A 19,474-nucleotide genomic window follows, 5' to 3' on the forward strand; every position below is an offset into this window, starting at 1 on the left:
TGCTATGGAGTTAATCTCCGCTGTTGCTGTGGGCGTGGCCTGGCTCGGGCAGCTGCTCCAAAGTGGTGGAGTCGCGTTGGAGCAGGAGCGGCCGGGAGGTTACTTATCTCCGTAAGGGGCCTCCCTGCTCCCTGCAGCCCAGGGGTTAGGGTGCCCAGAGATCCCCGGATTCCCTACCTCTGGACTAAGTGTCCCGCCCTGCCCCTTTAAGACTTCCAAAAAGCACTCGCCAAAACAAAACAACAACAACAACAACAACAAATTAGATAAATAATTTAAAAAAAAACAAAAAAAAACACTCGCTTTTCTTTGTCCTCAGGCGCTGGCCTCAGGCACCTACTCACCGGTCTTGCTACCCTGTTTCCCTAGTATTGGGGTCCCTGTCCCTTTAAGACTTCCAAAAAGCACTCGCCAAAAAAAAAAAAAATGGCTGCTCACTTTCCTTTGTTCTCTGGTGCCGGCCTCCGGTACCCGCTCACCATTCTTGCTGCCCTGTTTCCCTAGTATCCAGGGCCCCCTGGGCACGTACTGTGTCTGCACTCTGGCCCGGATGGCTGGGGCTGGGTGTTCGACAGTCCTGGGCTCCGTCTCCCTCCCGCTCTGCCTGCTCTTCTCCCGCCGGGAGCTGGGGGGAGGGGCGCTCGGGTCCCGCCGGGCCGGGGCTTGTATCTTACCCCCTTCGCGATGCTCTGGGTTCTCGCAGGTGTGGTTGTGGTCTGAATGTTGTCCTGTGTCCTCTGGTCTGTATTCTAGGAAGAGTTGTCTTTGTTATATTTTCATAGATATATGTGGTTTTGGGAGGAGTTTTCTGCTGCTCTACTCATGCCCCCATCTTGGCTCCGCCCCCTCTAGTTTTCATTTTTAATTGCATTTCCTTACTCTACCAAGCAAAGATGTACCTTAGAGAAGACACCCAGTGTTGCAGGGATATGGAATAGCCAGCTGAGAAGTCTTTCTAGCATTTTCCACTGAGTAAACAGGTCAATAAAGCTGTTGACTTTTTCCTCACTCTTAGAAGGAAAAAAGACAGAACAAGGTTTTTATTTATTTTTAGTTATTTACTTAAAAACTAGGTGCAAGTGTACCCTTAAAGTCTACTCCTTTACCATAGATTCATACCACAAGTTCTTCTTTCTGTGCTCATGTCCCTATGTTAGAGACATTAAATGCAAGAGAAATATGGTGAGTTAGCCACTCTACTCTTCGCCAGTCTTGTCATGAGACGGCCTTCTAACATAGCTGCGGGAATCTTCCAGAGTTCAGTGCCAGGCTGATGCCTTTTGGCACCTCCATCTCTGCCTCTCTGTGTTTCACCAGGAAGACACACCAACCCACATAAACTGTGTGTGAACTCTATGCCCCTTCTTGGGTTGACCTAGGATAAGAATAATTCATATACTTGGCCAAGTGATGTTTGCTTTATTCTGTTGACATATGTTTTCTTACGACTAGAACACTATGTGCCTTGAATATATTAGAAGGTAGAAGAGCTCCAGGGCCTAATTTTTGAAGAGTAGCTTTGAAATGGCCAAGAAGTGATTCTGTTCAGTCAGGATTCTGATTCTAGTCAGAGGATTTAGTAAACTGTATTATTAACTGGTATGTTCCTTTGATGCCTTTTAAATCTCTAATGTTCTTAGCATGTAGAATAAATGAAGGCTTAGTTTTATTCACAAGTGTTCAGAATTCTAGAGATCATAGAAAGGCCAGGAGCAGAAACATAATGACATCAGCTTGTTTTAATGTTAACTCAGATAGATGTAAAATCATGCTCTCCTTTGAGAAATTAAAATACTGATACTAACCACATGGATTAATTCAATTATTATAATTTACATCACAGAAATTTTCTTCTCCTTAAAGAAAAATGTTACCTCAGAGTTTCATGAATAAAAAAATAACTTTAAAATGAAAGTCCATAAGAAAATGTAGTTGTATTTACAAAAATAAGGGGCACATAGTTTTTCAGAAACATACTCCAAATTAGACTCATTTATACATGGGTATAAATTAAAGCACTGGTAAGCTAATTCACTCACAGGCCTTGTGTCTTCAAAAACAAACCCAAAGCTGGACTCTGAGCAATGTGGGGAAGAAATGCTAATCTCTCTGAACCTCAAGGTCTTTGTCTTCAAAATGACAATTTCTGTGAAGATCCTTACTTTTAAAATAATTCCTACCTTAGAGCATTGCAATAAGGATTACATTAAAAAGTAAAAAAAAAAAACCAAAACGATGTATATATGAAAAATTTAGCTCATTTCCTAGCACATTTTAAGCCCACAACATAGTAGCTGTAACTATTAATATTACACAATGCAGAACTAAAATTACACCTTAGAGCAGAGTATTTGCTAAAGTAGATTTATCTTCACATATCTGAAATGCTTTCAATTCACTAATTTCAAGTGAAGGCATCCAATTTTCTATTTTCCTTATAGTTAGCGGGAGATAGTAACAGTGAAAACCATGTATTGAGAGGCTAACCTGCCATGTGCTTCTCAGAGTTTGATACCATCAGAGTTTGATACTCAGACATGATTACCTCAGTGATCTTGCCAGGTGGGCGTTATTGTCTCCATTCATGTGTGTAGAAACTGAAATTCAGAATTTAAGTCATCTGCCTAAGACCATCTTGCTACTAGTGACCAAGTTAGGACTTCAGCCCAGTTAGGCCACCAACACCCATGCTCTTAAAGTTGGAATAACCACATTTCAGGTAAAATCTTTAGGACATTGGAGAAATTCCATCACCAACTTTAATCTGCAGTAATAACCCGAGTTCATCATTCAACTGCCTGCTCATCCACAACATATCCCTTTCTACTCTTTTGGAAAATGATGAAAATTTGTCATCTGTGGGTAATAATAAACATATAGTGGAAAAAGATTTTAAAGTATACGGTGGTTTGGCTAAAACAAAAAGTTACAGAAAAAATTCAGAGACAAAAATTAATGTGTCTTTATCTTTACAGAATAAAATAACACAATCCTTTGTTTTACAGATGAAAAGTAATTGAAGTGTCATTCTATTTTTGTGGCATTAACCAAACTGATTAAGTCTATTATGTTGCTTAAATAAAAGTAGTAGTCAAATAGTAGCAGACATGTACCCTAATAAAGTAGAGGGAACTGGAAGAGCTCAGGAAATATTACATAAGGTGAAAAAAACCTTATATAGAATAGTTGGAGAGTGTGAAAACACATTAGAATTTAAATAATTTGGTTATTTATGAGATTGCATCTTCAAAATGTATTGGCTCAAATTTTTCCTTTTTGCCCTAAACTCCAAGCCTAGAAACCACATTTGTAAATCGCGTTTGCTTTTGTTAATTCATGTATACTAGTTTGTTTTGCTTTACTATACTGTTTCTACATGGAAAATGATTGCTCTAATATACTTATTCCTAATAATTTTTAAACTTAACATAGTACCCTAGGTATTCTAAAAGAATTGTGTCCTCTTTCTCAGATATGTTAACAAAGCTGAAGAACTGAAGAATCATCATTTCAGTAGCAATATCGTGCTAAAAGGAAAAACATGACTTTTTATTGAAGTATAACTAATATACAACATTATGTTAGTTTCAGGTGTACGATGTAGTGACTTGACAATTACATGTATCATGAAAGATATTTTCATCATACAAAGATATTATTATTGACTCTATTCCCTATGCTACACTTTTAGTTTTTTGAAAATTGAAAATACTAAGTTTTTAAACATTGAAAATACTCACAGAGTGTAAAAGAACATTAACACTAAAATGATGTGTGTGCCCCACTGCCAATTGAACCATACCCCCAAGTAATCTCATGGACTTTCCATGTGTTAAACATTTACTGAAGTTTCCAGATGTTGGATTTGAAGAGAGAAGAAATATCAGTATTAACATTAAGTATCCCCCTCTAAAACCAATTTCTGGTTGAATATTCTGCACATTCTAAAGGTGCTTTTATCCTGCAAGTTTTTTCTAATATCCAGATGCTCGGAGGAAATGAAAACACGTCCAGGTCCTTCAGAAAGAGCTGCTTGTTTAAATAGAAACCTTGTCAAACAGTACTGAGAAGGTTTTCTCATTTCCCTTAGGTTCTTTGTAGCAATAGCTTACTCGAGTCTACAGACTACTGGTTACAGAATCAGAGGACGCCCTGCCAGATTGGTTTTGTGGAAGACAAGTCTGAAAACTGTGCTTCTGTAAGTAAACACAACTCCTGGGATGCAGTCTGAGAAAGCAGGGAATCGGGCACATGTATTCAAATGAAGGGCAGAGATGCCATAATTCATTAAATACAAGGTTGGAGAAGTATCCTTTCTAAAATACATAACAGGTTTGGACAGACTGTTGACAAAATAACACACAGACCTCATGTTTCTACTCCAATTTTCCTCATTCAAGAGGTGAATTAACCTGATCAATTCTCTGAAAAGGAACAATGATGCTTATATTTTCAAAACAGAAAAGAAAATTCAGAAATAAAAATGTATCATGAGAACTAGACGATCATTTGAGAGCTCTCTTGGATTCCTTTCAGTGTGTTTTATAACTCCTGCTAATAGGTATTTTCCAACATGCAAATTGTATAAAAATGTCCTACCATTATTATCAATTGTAGTCATTATTTGAAAACATTTCAACCTAAGAAATACACAGGCATGCATTTAGTATATTAGAGCTGAGTTTTACATACACAACCTTCCTCAAGGGAATAGTTGTTCTTTAGATAAATACAATTCTTGTGACTAAATGTGGTACGTATTGTTGAAATGAGATTCTCCTTCATATGTGAAACATGCTCCTTTCCATATGTTATACAAAACTATGTTTCCTTTTAGTTAAAATCACCTAGCTTTTATGGGTTAATGATTACAGAAATTGGGGGAGAATATTTCCAAAGGAGAGAGAAATGTAATTCTCATGACTAAATTGAGAGCATCAGCTCTGAGCTATTCCTGGAGGTAAGTTGCATGCCAGCATTTCTGTTTAAAAGGAAAAAAAAAAATGGAAACTGAAAATGGGGTAGAGAAGCTTTTTATATATAATGAGCAGAACCAGAACTGGCAGACAGAGGATGTAGAACATTTCACACTGCAGTGTCCAGGCACAAGGAAAGCAGAGTCCATTCAGCAGGCTTAATTCAGCCTCCTTATTTAGGCAATATAATTTTGATTCTGCTTTTAGGACTTTTGATCTCTTGTCTAGAAAACTAGCTTATCACTAAAAATCTTTGGGGAAGACAAGAAAGATTAGGCCACAAGTAATTTAATAGTGATACTTCCTCTGCAAATTCAATTCGGAGGTGAGTTGGAAAATTCAGGCATTTGCTGCTACAGATCTCTAGTTACACAGCTATAAACTGTAAAAGGGAGAGAAATGAAGAGTAAAACCTATCAGCAGCTACACTCGTCTAAGCTGTCATCTGAGCAGCTCCTGTGTTAAGAAGTCTGATTTATAACACGAGTTCTGGAGTCAAGCTGCTTTGGTTTGAATCCCCTTCTAGCTTTACAGAGTTGGGCAAGCTACTCAATCTCTCTGTATGTCAGGTTCCTTATTTGCAAGATAAAGATGATAATAGTATTTATCTCATGGATTGTAAGGATAAAATTCATTAGCATTTCTAAAGTGCTTAAACAGCACCCCCACATAGTATGCTGTAAGTATTCAATAAAATCAACAGCACATGATAGCAAATACCAAAAAGATTTTGCATGTCCCACAGTACAGAAGCGGTTAAAGGAATGGTGGACATGTATACCAGGAAGAGTTATGCATCCTTTACAAACCAGGTTTGCAACAAATACTCAAGCACATGGAAATAAAGGATCACATATAGAAAAATAGGTTACAAAATTATGCATAATGTATTTTAAACAGGACATGTTAATGGACTGGGTGAAGGGAACAGAATAACCAAGAATGACTCCTGTGATTTTGGCTTAAGCTCCTAGGTGGATGGAAGCTTCATTGACGACAATGGGGAGGACTGAGGAGGAAGGAAGGGCTCGGAGACAGGATGGGTGGGTGATGCTGAATGTATTTAGTCAACCAAGTAGAAATACCAGGTTGGTAGCTGATGTACAAATCGCAGTGGCTGGCAAGATCAAGGTGAGAGGTGAGAGATTTGGGGATCTTCACGGTGACCCTCAGAGGAAGATCAGTCGAGCCAGGGAGAGTATGTAGAGAAGAGGGTATTCACCTGAGTGTGGGGTGCTCTGATGAGGGTGTCCCTGGGTGCCCTCAAAAGCAAGAGATTATTATTTAAGCATGAAAGCCTGAGTGTCATATACAAAATAGTTTATGTATCTTGATATTTTTGCTACTAAAAGTACAATTAGATGACTAGATCTTAGTGTACTTTTAAACCTGGAGGTTCATACCATCTCTCGTGTTTTTGAAATATATTTTGACAGAAGAATGAATTATTAAAATAGCTCAGAAGAGCTCTGAGTTTCAAATTTCATACAATTCCAGCTATTACAGCCATGTTCCTCCGAGTGGAAAGCCCATCAGTCAAGAAAAGCCAGCAACAATAAACAATGTTTCTCATTAAATACCTTTCAACTTCAAGGATATTGGCCACATAATTTCTATTTCTTTTTAGTAGGATTATTTGTTTGAATCAACATGTTTTTCTTAGTTAGGTCTTCCAAAATATCAGGAACAAGTTGGAAGTCATAGAATTATTAATTTTACAACTTAAGAGTCTCAAGTTAAAAAAATATATTTTTTTTAATTAGAAGAAATAAACAAATAGACCTGGCTAATGACCACCACAGGATGTCTGTTTTTCAGTTCGGAGCCTCTGGAATATTGTTTCCCTCTTTTGTAACAGTGAGACAAGGTTTATTAGGAAATGAGAAAATGTTAAAAGCAGAACTTCTATCCCCCTATTCTTGGGTATGACTCTCTTTAGGATTAGAGACAGTCCTCACTTTAGGTTCTAGAGGGCACCCCGCACATCAGCTGGTACGTAGCATCTGCCATGGTGGCTTTAATTAGATTATCTGGGAGAACCTAATTTACTTGCCAGAAGCATCTTAAATGGCTGAAAGGGTGAAGGAAAGTTTGCCCCTCGCTAAGCTATGCCTCAGGTTTGACTTGATACAATCAGCAGGCAGCCTATGTCAGCAGGAGCACTGGTAGTTTTACTGGGCAGCCAGGGATGAATTTCAAAAGCAAGGTCTCTCAACCCTTGGCACTATTGTCATGTTAGGCGGGATGATTCCTCGCTGTGGGGACCTGCCCTGTGCCTTGCACAGTGTTTAATAGCATCCCTGGCCTCTACCATGACAGGACAGTAACCCTCCTCAGCTGCAGAAATGCTTCCCGACATTGCCAGTGCCCCCTGGCCAGGGGTGACTGGGTAAGGGGCAAAATCACACCCAGCTGCAACCACTCCTCTTCAGTTTCTCAGACTTTAACCTCTAGTCACCCCTGAGGTATCTCCTATTCGTGTGTTTCAACCCGAGCTGCACCTCACTCACTCCTACAAAGGCAGGAAAGGAAAACAGCCTCCACTCCTCCCAAATGATCCCAGTCCACCTGTTGCTCGCTTCAAAGACCATATGCCTTAGGAGAAAAGAGTGAAAATGAAAGGTTCATAACAGGCAAAACCAGTTCAGGACACCTCTGCCTGCAGGTCAAGGTCAATTAATTTACTGCTATTGCCTCAGCCACCAAATAGAGTCCAGTACCGCTGGAATATTGCAAGCAACCAATTCCTAGACTGAGATCTGTTACATTTATTCGGAGTTTATTTTATTTCTTTTATCAAATACAATGCAATTACATGGCAGTGAATTTGAAAGCAATCAGACAGAATAGCACTCTCACCCTGTCACCTAATGGACCTACTTTGGGCACCCAGGCTTCTCCTTCCACATTTTCCCCCACAAGCTGGAAGGAAAAGACTTGTCAAGTCCCCTCTATTCAAACAGGAATATGAGCCCTGGGTTGAAGCTCTCCTAATTTTTCAAGAAAAGTCAGAAATCGAGTTTTCTGCATGAAATCTGACTTCTAGCTATTGCCAGCAATGAAATTTTCTTTTCAACATTGTGTATGCAAAACAGAGCACATCTATGGGATGAAATCAGCTGGTGGGACTCCATTTCTGACACCTGTGATTTAATTTTGTGCCCTCCTGGCCTCATTCTTGTTACCTGACAACTTCTCTTTGCATTTAATTTAGCACCTCTGTCACTAAACAATCCCTCAAATACTTTCCAGTTCAAAAATTCTGTGAGTCTAGGACCGACTACATTACTACATCTCCCTTTCTCACTACCTGATTTATCTGGTCCAAATTTCACCTCTCCCCACAAATAAACACCACCCTCTGTGGTCTCACTCCCAGAATTATTTGGAAAATAAAGTCTCACCTAACCTGGAAAATAAAGGACAGTGGATATGAATTACATCAATTTATTTCTTTTATTGTGTGTGTGTGTGCACACACGTGTGTGTGTGTATGCACGAACACATACCCCTATCCAGCTTCTGAAAACTAGCTATTTTCCCCATGGCTTCAAAAACATTACTCTCTTTTCCAGTTATTTTCCTGCCTCTGGGATCATACTTCTTTGTCTTGCCCCTGGACTTCTGCTCCTCCCACCTGCACTTAAATGTGGCATTTCCCAAAGGTCGGGCAAAAGCCTGGTCTCTTCTTGCTCATTGCATCTATACCTCATCGCTTTAGCCACGTCTATATGACAGTGACCACCATGTCTGGACCATAGGCTGATTTCTAGGTGCCTGTTAGATAAACCTACCTGAACATCTCAGAAATAATCCAATTCAAATAACTGGAGGTAAATATTCAAGAACATGTTCTGCCTCCCAAACTTTCACTTTCTATTGGTGGTGTCATCTATACATTTTCCCCACACTATAATCCTTAGAATCACACTCATCTTTCGCCCTTACTTTTCCTCTCTAATTGGTTGTCAGAAGCTGTTTTGATTTTTAATTCTGGCTTTGCCTGTTAAGTCCCACTGTCATTATTTTATTGCTCAAAGCTCTACATATTTCTTCCTCAGATTTAATGTGCAAAAATCAACAGCAAACACAGAAAGAAAAATACAAGTGAAGAAGAACCTCACAACCATGAAAGGCTGTGGTATTTCCTCTCCTGAAATCCTTTGCAGCACCAAGTTCCTAGATTTATTTTCAGGTTTCACTGTTACAAATAATTACATTCCCAGTTCCCCGGCTACCTCAGCATCACGTGATTCTCCCCCCCCCCCCCCCCGGGGGCTGCTGAGTCAGTTCAGCATCTAATTCAAGACCGTGGCTCTAGTTTTAAATTGAACTCAATGTGAATTCCAAGGGAGCTTATTCACCATTGTGATCCTAGTCATTAAAGTGCTACGCTAAATGACAGGCCAATGAAGAAACACTTTGACGTTGGAAAGATACACTCACAGTATTCGTTTGCCAGGGCCAGTGGTAGCACCAAAATATAACGTCAGCTGGCTAGTGTATTTACTCCACATTGTAGGCAAACAGAATGTCCTGGTGTTCTCCTATTCTGGCAAACTGAGTAATTAAGCTTCCATTTTTTGAAATTGCAGGGCTCAAGAGATAGAATAAACCTGAGAAAATATATTGCCCATTCCTCTCACTTTTCAGGTGAGAAAAAAAGATGGCAGTGAAGAGAAGGGATTTCTCAGAGCTCCAGAATAAAGCAGCTGCAAGGCCAGATCTAAAGCCCAGGTCTTAAATGCTTGGAATACACCTTTTCGAGATTCTGACAGGTTCCCACTCCAGAAAATATTATAGTATTTTATTAAAATGTAATGAAAAGTACAATTTCTTCATTGTAAGATTATATTTTCTTGAGATGTGGAAGATTTGCATTACTAATCCATGATGAAGATCCTAAATTGATATTATCATAAAGATATTTGGCTTTTTGGTTATTTTTAGTAAGTTTAAGATCAACTGTTTGCATATAAATTACTGTCAAATTATGTATGACACATATCTAAGAATATCATCCATAAGTATAAATGCCATGAGGAGCTGATATATCTGTACCACTATGCCAAAGCAACATAGCCCTTGATCATCTCAAGTGGTAATGCCAAAACTTTTGTATCCACTCAGCATTTATTGGGTCTAATGATGTTCAGACTACCCCCAGAATTTCTGAGGGGTATAGAAATATGAGCAAAACTTGTCTGCATCTTAAAAAGCTCAGAAGACTGGGCATTTCAAATAATATATCACAGCAACTCTGGGTACTGACTCCCCTCCCACCTATCCTCTCCTACCCTGTCCTGGGCTTGTTTCGTTTTTCTTTAATTTTTTTTTTTTTAAATTTCACAAGATTGTTTTAGTGAAGTCTGTTTCCCCATCAGAGTGTGAAGCCTTTGGTGTCACTGCTCAGAGGACTGTACACAGTCCCCTAGGAGGACATTGGTCTTAGCAGGTCTCTCTTTGACTGTGTCTCTCTCTAGTCTTTCGTTAAAGCTGTCTGCTTCATTTGGTATTAACAACCCTGCCTGTCTCACTATTTATCAGCTAATTGCTTTGTTAATTTTAACAATGCTCTGGAGAATAAATTTCTCAGCAGATCCATCCAATTAAATTTTGGCAGGCTTAGATTTTGAGACCCATTTTAAGTTATGTTCTGACCCCATGAGAGCTCTTCTTAAATATCTTTCCCTGGTTCTCACCAGTAAATTAGCTGGCCTATGGTTTAGCTTGTTGCTCTCAATTAAGAGGAGGTATTGCTTTGGAGGGTGCCCTTAGGCTTGAACTTCACCAGACTCTGTTTCAAATATTCTCAGTTTCTTTGGGGAGAGCTTTTGAACCCCCTTTTCTTACAGACTACCTCTCCTCCTGGGCAACCCCTCTGAGCCACTACCTTGGGCCCTGGTGGGGCAGTAGCTTGTGGTGTTCTTGGCTTGCCTCTCCCCGTGTGGAACCTCAGCTCTTTAAACAATCCGAAGTGAGGCCTGTCATGACCCTAGGAGTCTGCCTGCCATATCTGGGGCAGCGCCTGAGTAGAGCCCAGATGGAGGAAAGAAGCACTCTGTTTCTTGGCTTCATTCACCAGGAATTTAACCCCTTCAGTTTGGAGCTGGAGGGGATGAGAAATGCTGGCAGTCTCTGACTTCCTGTGAGAGCCGGGGACCCCTGTTTGGAAAGTGAGGGAGAGGGAACCCAGCCGGAGCTTCGGCCAAGTTAGTCTGGACCAAAGAGAGGCAGATGGAAGGAGAAAGTGAGCTGTGGTTTACACAGACGTTTTCTGTTCTGAGTTTTAGGAGATTTTTCTTGAAAAATTGTTTTGTCATTTTTTATATATTGTTAGGACAATTTCTAGAGAATTAAAATATTTGCTTTTATAGTTTTGCTAGTTTTGCTCACTTCACTGGGGAGATGGTCCCCAGAGCTCCTCATACTGTCATCCCAGACTGGGAACTCACTGTGGTTCCCTATTTCCAACCCATTTCTGTCCATGTCACCTGTCTGGCCCTCGGTGGTGCTCAGGTTTGTGACCCAGGCAGGGCTTGCAACTCCAGAGTCAGGGGTTTCGTGTCTCCAGTTAGCCGAATACCCTTTACCATTCAGCCTTGCGTGTAGAGTTAACATTCATTCATGTTAAGACATCTAATGTCCCTGAGGAAAAGAATCTTGGTTTTGTACAAAGTTGACAAGTGAATGTTTGCGAGATGTTCCTCAGAAGAAAAAGACTAGAATTCCTTGTAACTCATGGACTCCAACTTCAGAAGATGCTTTTGTTAATTGTATTCTGAAAACATTCAATAGGTGTCACTCAAGGTACAGAATAGCCATTAAAAACTTGTTGAACAGCATTGACTTTTAAATTTTAGGGATCTAATTTCAATGAAACCACAAAATAAACTACAGTTTTCCCCTTGATACTATGTAAATCGACTTGCAATATATTTTTTGGCTGGACTCTATTTAGACATTAAAGGAGATCTGACAAAGGATGACAAATGTCAAATAGCTAAAACTGAGTTGGTCTCTATAGTATTAATTGCCTAACAGACCCACTTGTCTCTATATGCCACTCATTTGTTCTCACATTAATTATGTTATCAACCAACAAGAGAATTTAATCATATATCCTTGAAACCACCAGAATTTTTATGTATTTGCAGCTAGAAGTTCATGGATATATATATATATATATATATATATATACACCAAAGAAAATTGTTGGTCACTGCAATTATTGTCTAATAGCGTTTATAAATAATATGAGGTAGGTGCAGGATAAAACAACTTTTATTAAAATTAAAGGTCATACTTCATTTATAACCATGAATTCCCAAGTGACTTAGCCTACAGGAGCTCAAAAATTCTTTCCAATTTTAAGACTCTTTTCAAATGCTTATTCATTGTTCTTGACAGTACAATATGGGAAGAAAGTGATATTTTGCTCAATCAGTGAGAGCTGCATAATTTGCCTCCCCCCTTTTTGTTTTAACACTGACCTTCAGCATGGTGTTCTGTTAACTTAGCAGATTGCTGGTGTTCTGATGCTTGGTGTGTGAAAACGCCTTCTGTCTGAGTCATCCAAAAGGCGTAAGAACTAGCGGTAGCTATGTGGCTTACCTGAGTGACCTCACAGGGGACTCATCAATCACTGCCGAGGCTTCAAGCTATTCCCATGACAACTCAGCTTCATTGACTATTTTTCTTCCCTCAGTAAGTTTGTTTGCAAAGATGCCCTTTTCCTCTGTCCATCATAACCCTTTCTTATCCATCATGTAGGCAGAGATCCTTTTGATCTAAAGAGGAGTTGAAAAAGGAAATGCAAAGAATTGGCCGTGGGCCCTCTTCATGTGCCTGGAAACTGAAGAGGGAATTAATTTGCTTAGGCAAAGTCCATTTGGGTTTTTAGTTTCTGAAAACATTTTCAGAACTAATCAAAAGTAACATTTTAGGGATTGCCTAAAATAAAGTTCCACAAGACATTTAAGATGATACAGAAATAATGGATTCCTGTGGTGCATGAAAATTCATATCACTTGTGTTAAAGCAAAACCAAAAGAAACTTGACTAATTTATGATACGATCTTATGTACGATTTAATTATTTTAATAAATTATGATATAATCTTATGTGTAAAATAATATTATGTATGAATATATTAAAAAATGAAATGAATGGGCTCAACATTTCCTTAGCATGTTGATAATTATGAGGAACATTCATGTAGGCTTTAAGCTCCCTTCAAATCAGTTGTGTAGTCATTTGCTTACCTTCCTATTTGTAGGCTTACTCTGTTAATAATATCATCTTTTGGTTAGAATTTAAAAAAATGTTAATACTAATTATCAGTGCCAGGAAGTAATTATTAACACACACTGTCCACACAAGGTAAAATGGGCATTCATTTGACAGCGAGTCCTTCAGGAGGTAGATGAAAGAAAATTTCCTAGCCAATGTCACATTTTACAAGCTACTCTGTGGGCACCATTTATTAAGACGACAAGACACAGCCCATTGTTTTACTTGAGCTTAGAAATGTGTAGGAGGAATGGAAATAGACAATAAAGCCCAAATACTGCCTTATTTTTTCTATGAAGAAATAACTACTATATTCATGATTGAACTATTGGATTCATTACCTGTACTGAGTTCTGTGCAAAGTAATGAGCTTTCTCATACAATGAGTGTTCAAATAGAAGTGGGGTGAAGACAGAACCACCATATCTTAGAGATGACTCACATGTCTGATCCATGACCTCTGTAAGCTCTTCTATTCCAGTATTACATGACTTTGTGAAATTTTTAGTAAAAATGAACTGATGCTTATTGAATACTCGCGGTCTGCCAGAAATCTCTGCTTAGAACAGGAGGAGGTAGATTCCTCAGTTCAGACATCTCTACAGAGTAGGGAATAATACTTTCTCCAGACAAGGCTGATTTGCATTGTATTCCCAAGTCACACAGCTAATGAATGGTGGAGCCAGGAATAAGGCACAGGAAATCTAACCAAGAGCCCGGTTTCTCAGCCCTTTCTGCACTGTCTCCCTGCTGTGTGTCACCATATCTAGCCCTCTGACTCCATGGCAACTGAACAATCTACTGTTCATTTTTATACAGAGACAGAGGGCCCCTTAATTCCAAAGTGACTGTTTAGTGATTCCATACATATGGGTTTTTTAATTGCTACCATTTTAGATGCCTATCTAATATTTTTTCTACTCACTTATCACCTGCTAATAATGAGAGCCTTATAATGCTTTAGTTTACAAATTACTTCCACTAATAATATTATTGCATTGAGTTTTTGCAGAAATCCTATGATGTAGCCAGAATAGGTATTGTTAAGTGAAGAAATGTGAATGGGTGTTAAAAGGTTTAATGCTTATCCAGGATCACAAGGTGATGTAGTTGATGAGTGAAACCAGGTATTTTGATTTACATTTTCCAAGCAACTTCTTCCTGGTCATGTCGCTTGCCAATGAAAGGATTAGTAAGGAAAGGAAAGTTTTGTGGTTTCATATTTTTGATTTTCTAGAGCAACAGTTGGTAAAATACAGTCCTCAGGTCAAATCTGGCCCACTTCCTGTTTTTATAAGTAAGGTTTTATTTGGACACAGTCATACCCATTCATTTACATATTGTCTATGGCTGTTTCTCCGCCATCAAAGTGTTGTGGCCTGCCCACTTAAAATATTTACTCTGTGGCCCTTTACAGAAAAAGAATGGCCAACCTCTGTTCTAGAAATACGGCTTGCACTTTGGAAGGTAAATACTGATTCCCTCTATTATTGGTGTAGTATGGATAAAAAAAAGACCATTTCTGTTTTCTGGGAGGGATCTCAGGACTTTTTTCATCAAGTGTTTGAAGGACTTTACATTCTACATTCAAGACTAGGTTGATCTCTGCTTCCCATTACTTAAAGCCATGATGTGTTTTGAATTTTTTTGTCAAAATGACCTTTCTATAACAATTTCCCACAGTCTTTTATTCTTGTTTCACTTTAGTAAAGTTTTTTATGCTTTACCTCTCATCATCTTCTAATTGAGCTACTCAAAGTGTCCTAAGAAATTACATGTTTCATAGCATTTTTCCCTGACTTACATCTGAGAATTAGATATGTTGCCTTTTCTTTTCCCTTCCGAAGAGTAATCTGGCATTTTATGGGAGAACAGTATTGCTTCCTGCATAAATCTAGCTTTTGTTTTACTCAAAGCTGTAATTACTAACAGTATTTTTAGTTCTGTAAACCCTAATTTGCCATCCCATTTTACTGTATGTAGCCTGTTAATCACAGCCTACCAGAAATCGCAAAAGTCACAGTCATGACTGTTGAGAAATATTTGATGTGTGGTTTGCAATTCAGACAGAGGATCAACACTTGTCAGCAATCTAGCAAAGGAAAGCCAATCCTTGATTATTCAAAAAGGGTGTGATCAGAGGATCCACTTCCCTATTTCTGGACATAATATTTCAGGAAGGAAGTTAACGATGACATTACACATATACTGGAGCCCTAACTGAGTCATTATTAATTTTGAAAAATAGATACATCTGTGTATAGCAAAAGACAATGTGCTAAGAGGTTACTACCTTCGTGGCACAAGAGAAGAAATACAGATATTGTAAAAAACCTTTCATCTTTGAAATTCATTTTTGTGATGATATTCTGTAATTTTAATTTAATTCCATAATTATGTTCTTCCTTCCTTGATAGAGATTTTGTTACTCCTTGGAACTACAAGGGTGACTGAGATAGACATAGTCTGTGCCCTCTTCAAGCCAAATTCTTCTTGGTTTTTGAATAGATAACCTCTTTTTTTCTGTGATAGCATTGATTATCTCATGCTGAGCAGAAACTTGATCAATAGGAATACATGAGAGAGTGAGAAAGAGGGAAGGAAGGAAGGAAAGAAGGCAGGCAGTCAGGCTCAAATAAAATAAAGGCAAACTCATATACTAGCAGGGGGCACTTCTGAAGGCTTCGATAATTCAAGATTAATTTTCTCATAAGCATTAACACAGAGTACAGATAATGGATCTGGGATTAAATCAGTTAACCCCCACTATAGAATATTTTTGCATTTAAATACTTTTGATCATAGTATGTATTTACAGTAATTTTTACATTGCTAATACTTTTCAAATTATCACAATAATGTAACCTGCCTTAGTTCAGATAACTATTTAGCATAAGGTTATAGGGGCACATCATGGAAACTTCGACCTTGAGGCTAATCTCCAGAAGTTTATCTTTGTCTACTTGCATGTTGGTTTTTGCAGACTGGACATTGAACCTGCTTTGATTAAAAATATATATATTGATATTGTCTCTAATATGTCACAGAATGGTTCTCTCATAAATTTACTGTAAGTCACTGGGAATGGTTCCTTGGTCTTGCTCATGGCACATTATCACTGCTAACTTCAGATCCAAAGTCATTGATTTTGTGCTCTAAAAATAGATCTTATATGATGATAGGAGTAACTGCTAAAATAACATGTATCAGAGTCACTCACGGGGGGATGAGGCATGTAAACCTTCAGTCCACATGGTTTTGTGGGCAGCAGGGTTGTCTCTGAAAAGATAAAGTAGAGCGACTACATGGTGATGATTGAAGAGTTCACAGTGCCTAAAAATTATGTGATTGTTGGTATGTTGATTTAATTTGGAGAATGTCGTGGGGCAATACATTCACATGTGAAAATCTCATGTAGCTCATGCTTTTGTTTACACCACCATGTTTTAGTTCTTTCTGTGTGTTAAGCAGTACATTAATACTGCATTTTTTAAAGACTATCCTAAATTTTCCAGACATGCTTCCACCACTGTCATACTTCTGGCTAAATTAGAGTTGGAAAGATTCCTACATTGACCTAACAACCCCCACTTAACACCCACATACTCATTCACACATATGCATACAATACAGTCCAGACTAGGTCTGCCTAGTATATTATAAGGCATTGCAGTAACTTTGGGGGACCTCAGAGCCATTGGTCCTGTCTTACTACTCTGAGTATCTGGAACTATAGGATCCAACATTCATTCAGAGAGAAGGTCTTATCCCAACCCAGTAACTCATATGGGGTATTTCTTGCCAAACCAGCTCTCTCCTCATATCAAAAGGAGGGAAAAAACATTGCTCTGCCACTAATAAGCTGTTAGATGGTGAGTCAACCATTCTGCCCTCTGAGCTAATTTTATCATCTGTAAAATAATTGTTTTGACTAGATGTTCCCAAAAGTTTTTTCCCAACTCTGAAAGCCTTTGTTTCTCCAGTTATCTGTTTTAGTTAGTGTAGATGCACAAAAAATTACTCCAAACCTTAGTAGCATAAAACAACTTTTCAATATGCCCATAAATTCTGAAGGTCGGGAATTCAGACAGGACATGGGGTGTGGCTTATTTCTGCCCTATACTGTCTGGGACTCAGCTGGAGACTGGAAAGCTGGCTCCACTGGGCATCACATAAGTTCACCAGGAGGCTAGGGGCTGGGATCATCTGAAAGCTCATTCACTTATATGTCTGACGTCTGGACCAGAAAGCCTCAAACATCAGGGATCCCAAACAGTTGGGCCTTGTAGTTTATATCTTTCTATTTCCATGTAGCCTCTCCAAGTGGTCTTTCCAGCATGCAGTCTTCAGAGTAACCAGACTTCTTAAATGGTGGCTGAGGATTCCAAAGACTTGTGTTCCAGGTGGCAGTTGTAATGCCTTTTTAGCCTATCTTCAGATATCAGGATCATTCCTACTATAGATATGTCTTACCCAGATAAAAGAGGAAGGAACACTGACCCTGCCTCTCAATGGAGGAGTGTTAGTGTTACACTGTGAAAAGTGCATGTGGAGTGATATATATATTGGTATGACCACCTCTAGAAAATACAGTATCATATAAATCAAAAGTGACTTCCTAATATGTTTGATCTAGTATGGATAGAATTAATCTGTCACAGTTCCCACCTGCATGAATTCTAGCATTAAAAAAACACTGATGTTCAATGATATGCTGCCTACAAAAGACTCACTTTAGGTTTAAGGACACACATAGACTGCAAGTGAAGGGATCGAAAAAGATATTCTAAGCAAATGTCAAATACAAAAAAGAAGAGGTAGTCATAGTTATATCAAATAAAAGATAATTGAAGCTAAAATATGGTCACTTTTTAGGCATTAAATAAGGATAAAGGAGCTAATTCATTAAGAAGATATAACAATTGTAAGTATTTATGCAACCTGACATAAAAGTACTTATATATATAAAGCAAATACTAATATAACTAAAAGAAGAGATAAATAGCAATCCAATAATAGTTGGAGATTTAATAACCTACTCTCAACAATGGATAGATCTTTCAGACAAAAAAATAATAAGAAAGTAGTGTATCTGAACAATACCATAGACAAAATGGAGCTAACAGACATTTACAGGACATTCCATGTAACAGAAGCAGAACATATTCTTCTCAAATGCACGTAAAACATATTGTAGGCTAGATCCTATGTTAGATCATAAAACAAGTTACAGCAAGTTCAAGAAGATAGAAATTATATCAAACATCTCTGACCATGTATGAAATTAGAAATCAGTAACAGGAGAAAAGCCGGAAAAAAAATCACAAATAAATGCAAATTAAATAACACACTTCTTGACCAACCAATGGATCAAAGAAGAAATTAAAAGAGAAATCAGAAAATATTTTGGGACAAAGAAAAATGAAAAAACAACATATCAAAATTTATGGGATACAACAAAAGCAGTGAATACATCATGAAAAATAAAGAAAGATCCCAAATAAATAACCTAATGTTACACCTCAAGGAACTAGAAGAAGGAGAACAAACTAAGCCTAACATTAGCAGAAGGAAGGAAATAATAAAGATTAGAGCAGAAAAAAATGAAATCAAGGACAGGAAAGAAATAGAAAACATTAATAAAATGAAGAGTTGGTTCTTTGAACATATAAATAAAATTAACTAATGTTTAGCTAGACTAACCAAGAAAAAAAAGAGAGGACTTAAACAAGAAATGAAAAAGGATACATGACAACTGATACTACAAAAAATAAAAGATCACAAAAGACTACTATGAATAATTATACATCAACAAATTAGGCAGCCTAGGAGAAATGGATAAAATCTTAGAAACATTCAATTTACCAAGACTGAATCATGAAGAAATTGAAACTCTGAACAGACTGATAATGAGTAAAGAGATTGAATCTACCTACTAAAAACCTACCAACACAGAAAAGTTAAGATTTCTCTGGTAGATTCTATCAGACATTTAAAGAATTAATGTCAATCCTCTCAAACTCATCAAAAATTGACAATGAGGGAACACTTCCAAATTCAATTTATAAAATAGCATTCAACTGATACCAAAGCCAAATAAGGACATTATAAGGAAAAACTATAGACCAATTCCCTGATGAATATAGATGCAAAAATTCTCAAAAAATACTAGAAAACAAAATTCAACAGCACACTAAACACATCAT

The 19,474-nt window shown here is 38.0% G+C and overlaps 1 protein-coding gene across 7 annotated transcripts in view; it reads left to right on the plus strand.

The window, feature by feature from the left end:
* The window catches only part of SPHKAP (SPHK1 interactor, AKAP domain containing), a 151,146-nt gene that overhangs the window by 68,786 nt on the left and 62,886 nt on the right, over window positions 1-19,474 (plus strand). For all 7 annotated transcript variants that reach the window (XM_057503479.1, XM_057503478.1, XM_057503480.1 and 4 more), the window contains one exon: window positions 4,091-4,198. In XM_057503479.1, the coding sequence (XP_057359462.1) occupies window positions 4,091-4,198 (108 nt within the window). The remainder of the gene's footprint in view (window positions 1-4,090; window positions 4,199-19,474) is intronic.

This window comes from Manis pentadactyla, chromosome 6, assembly GCF_030020395.1.
Source record: "Manis pentadactyla isolate mManPen7 chromosome 6, mManPen7.hap1, whole genome shotgun sequence".
Classification (NCBI taxonomy): Eukaryota; Metazoa; Chordata; class Mammalia; order Pholidota; family Manidae; genus Manis; species Manis pentadactyla.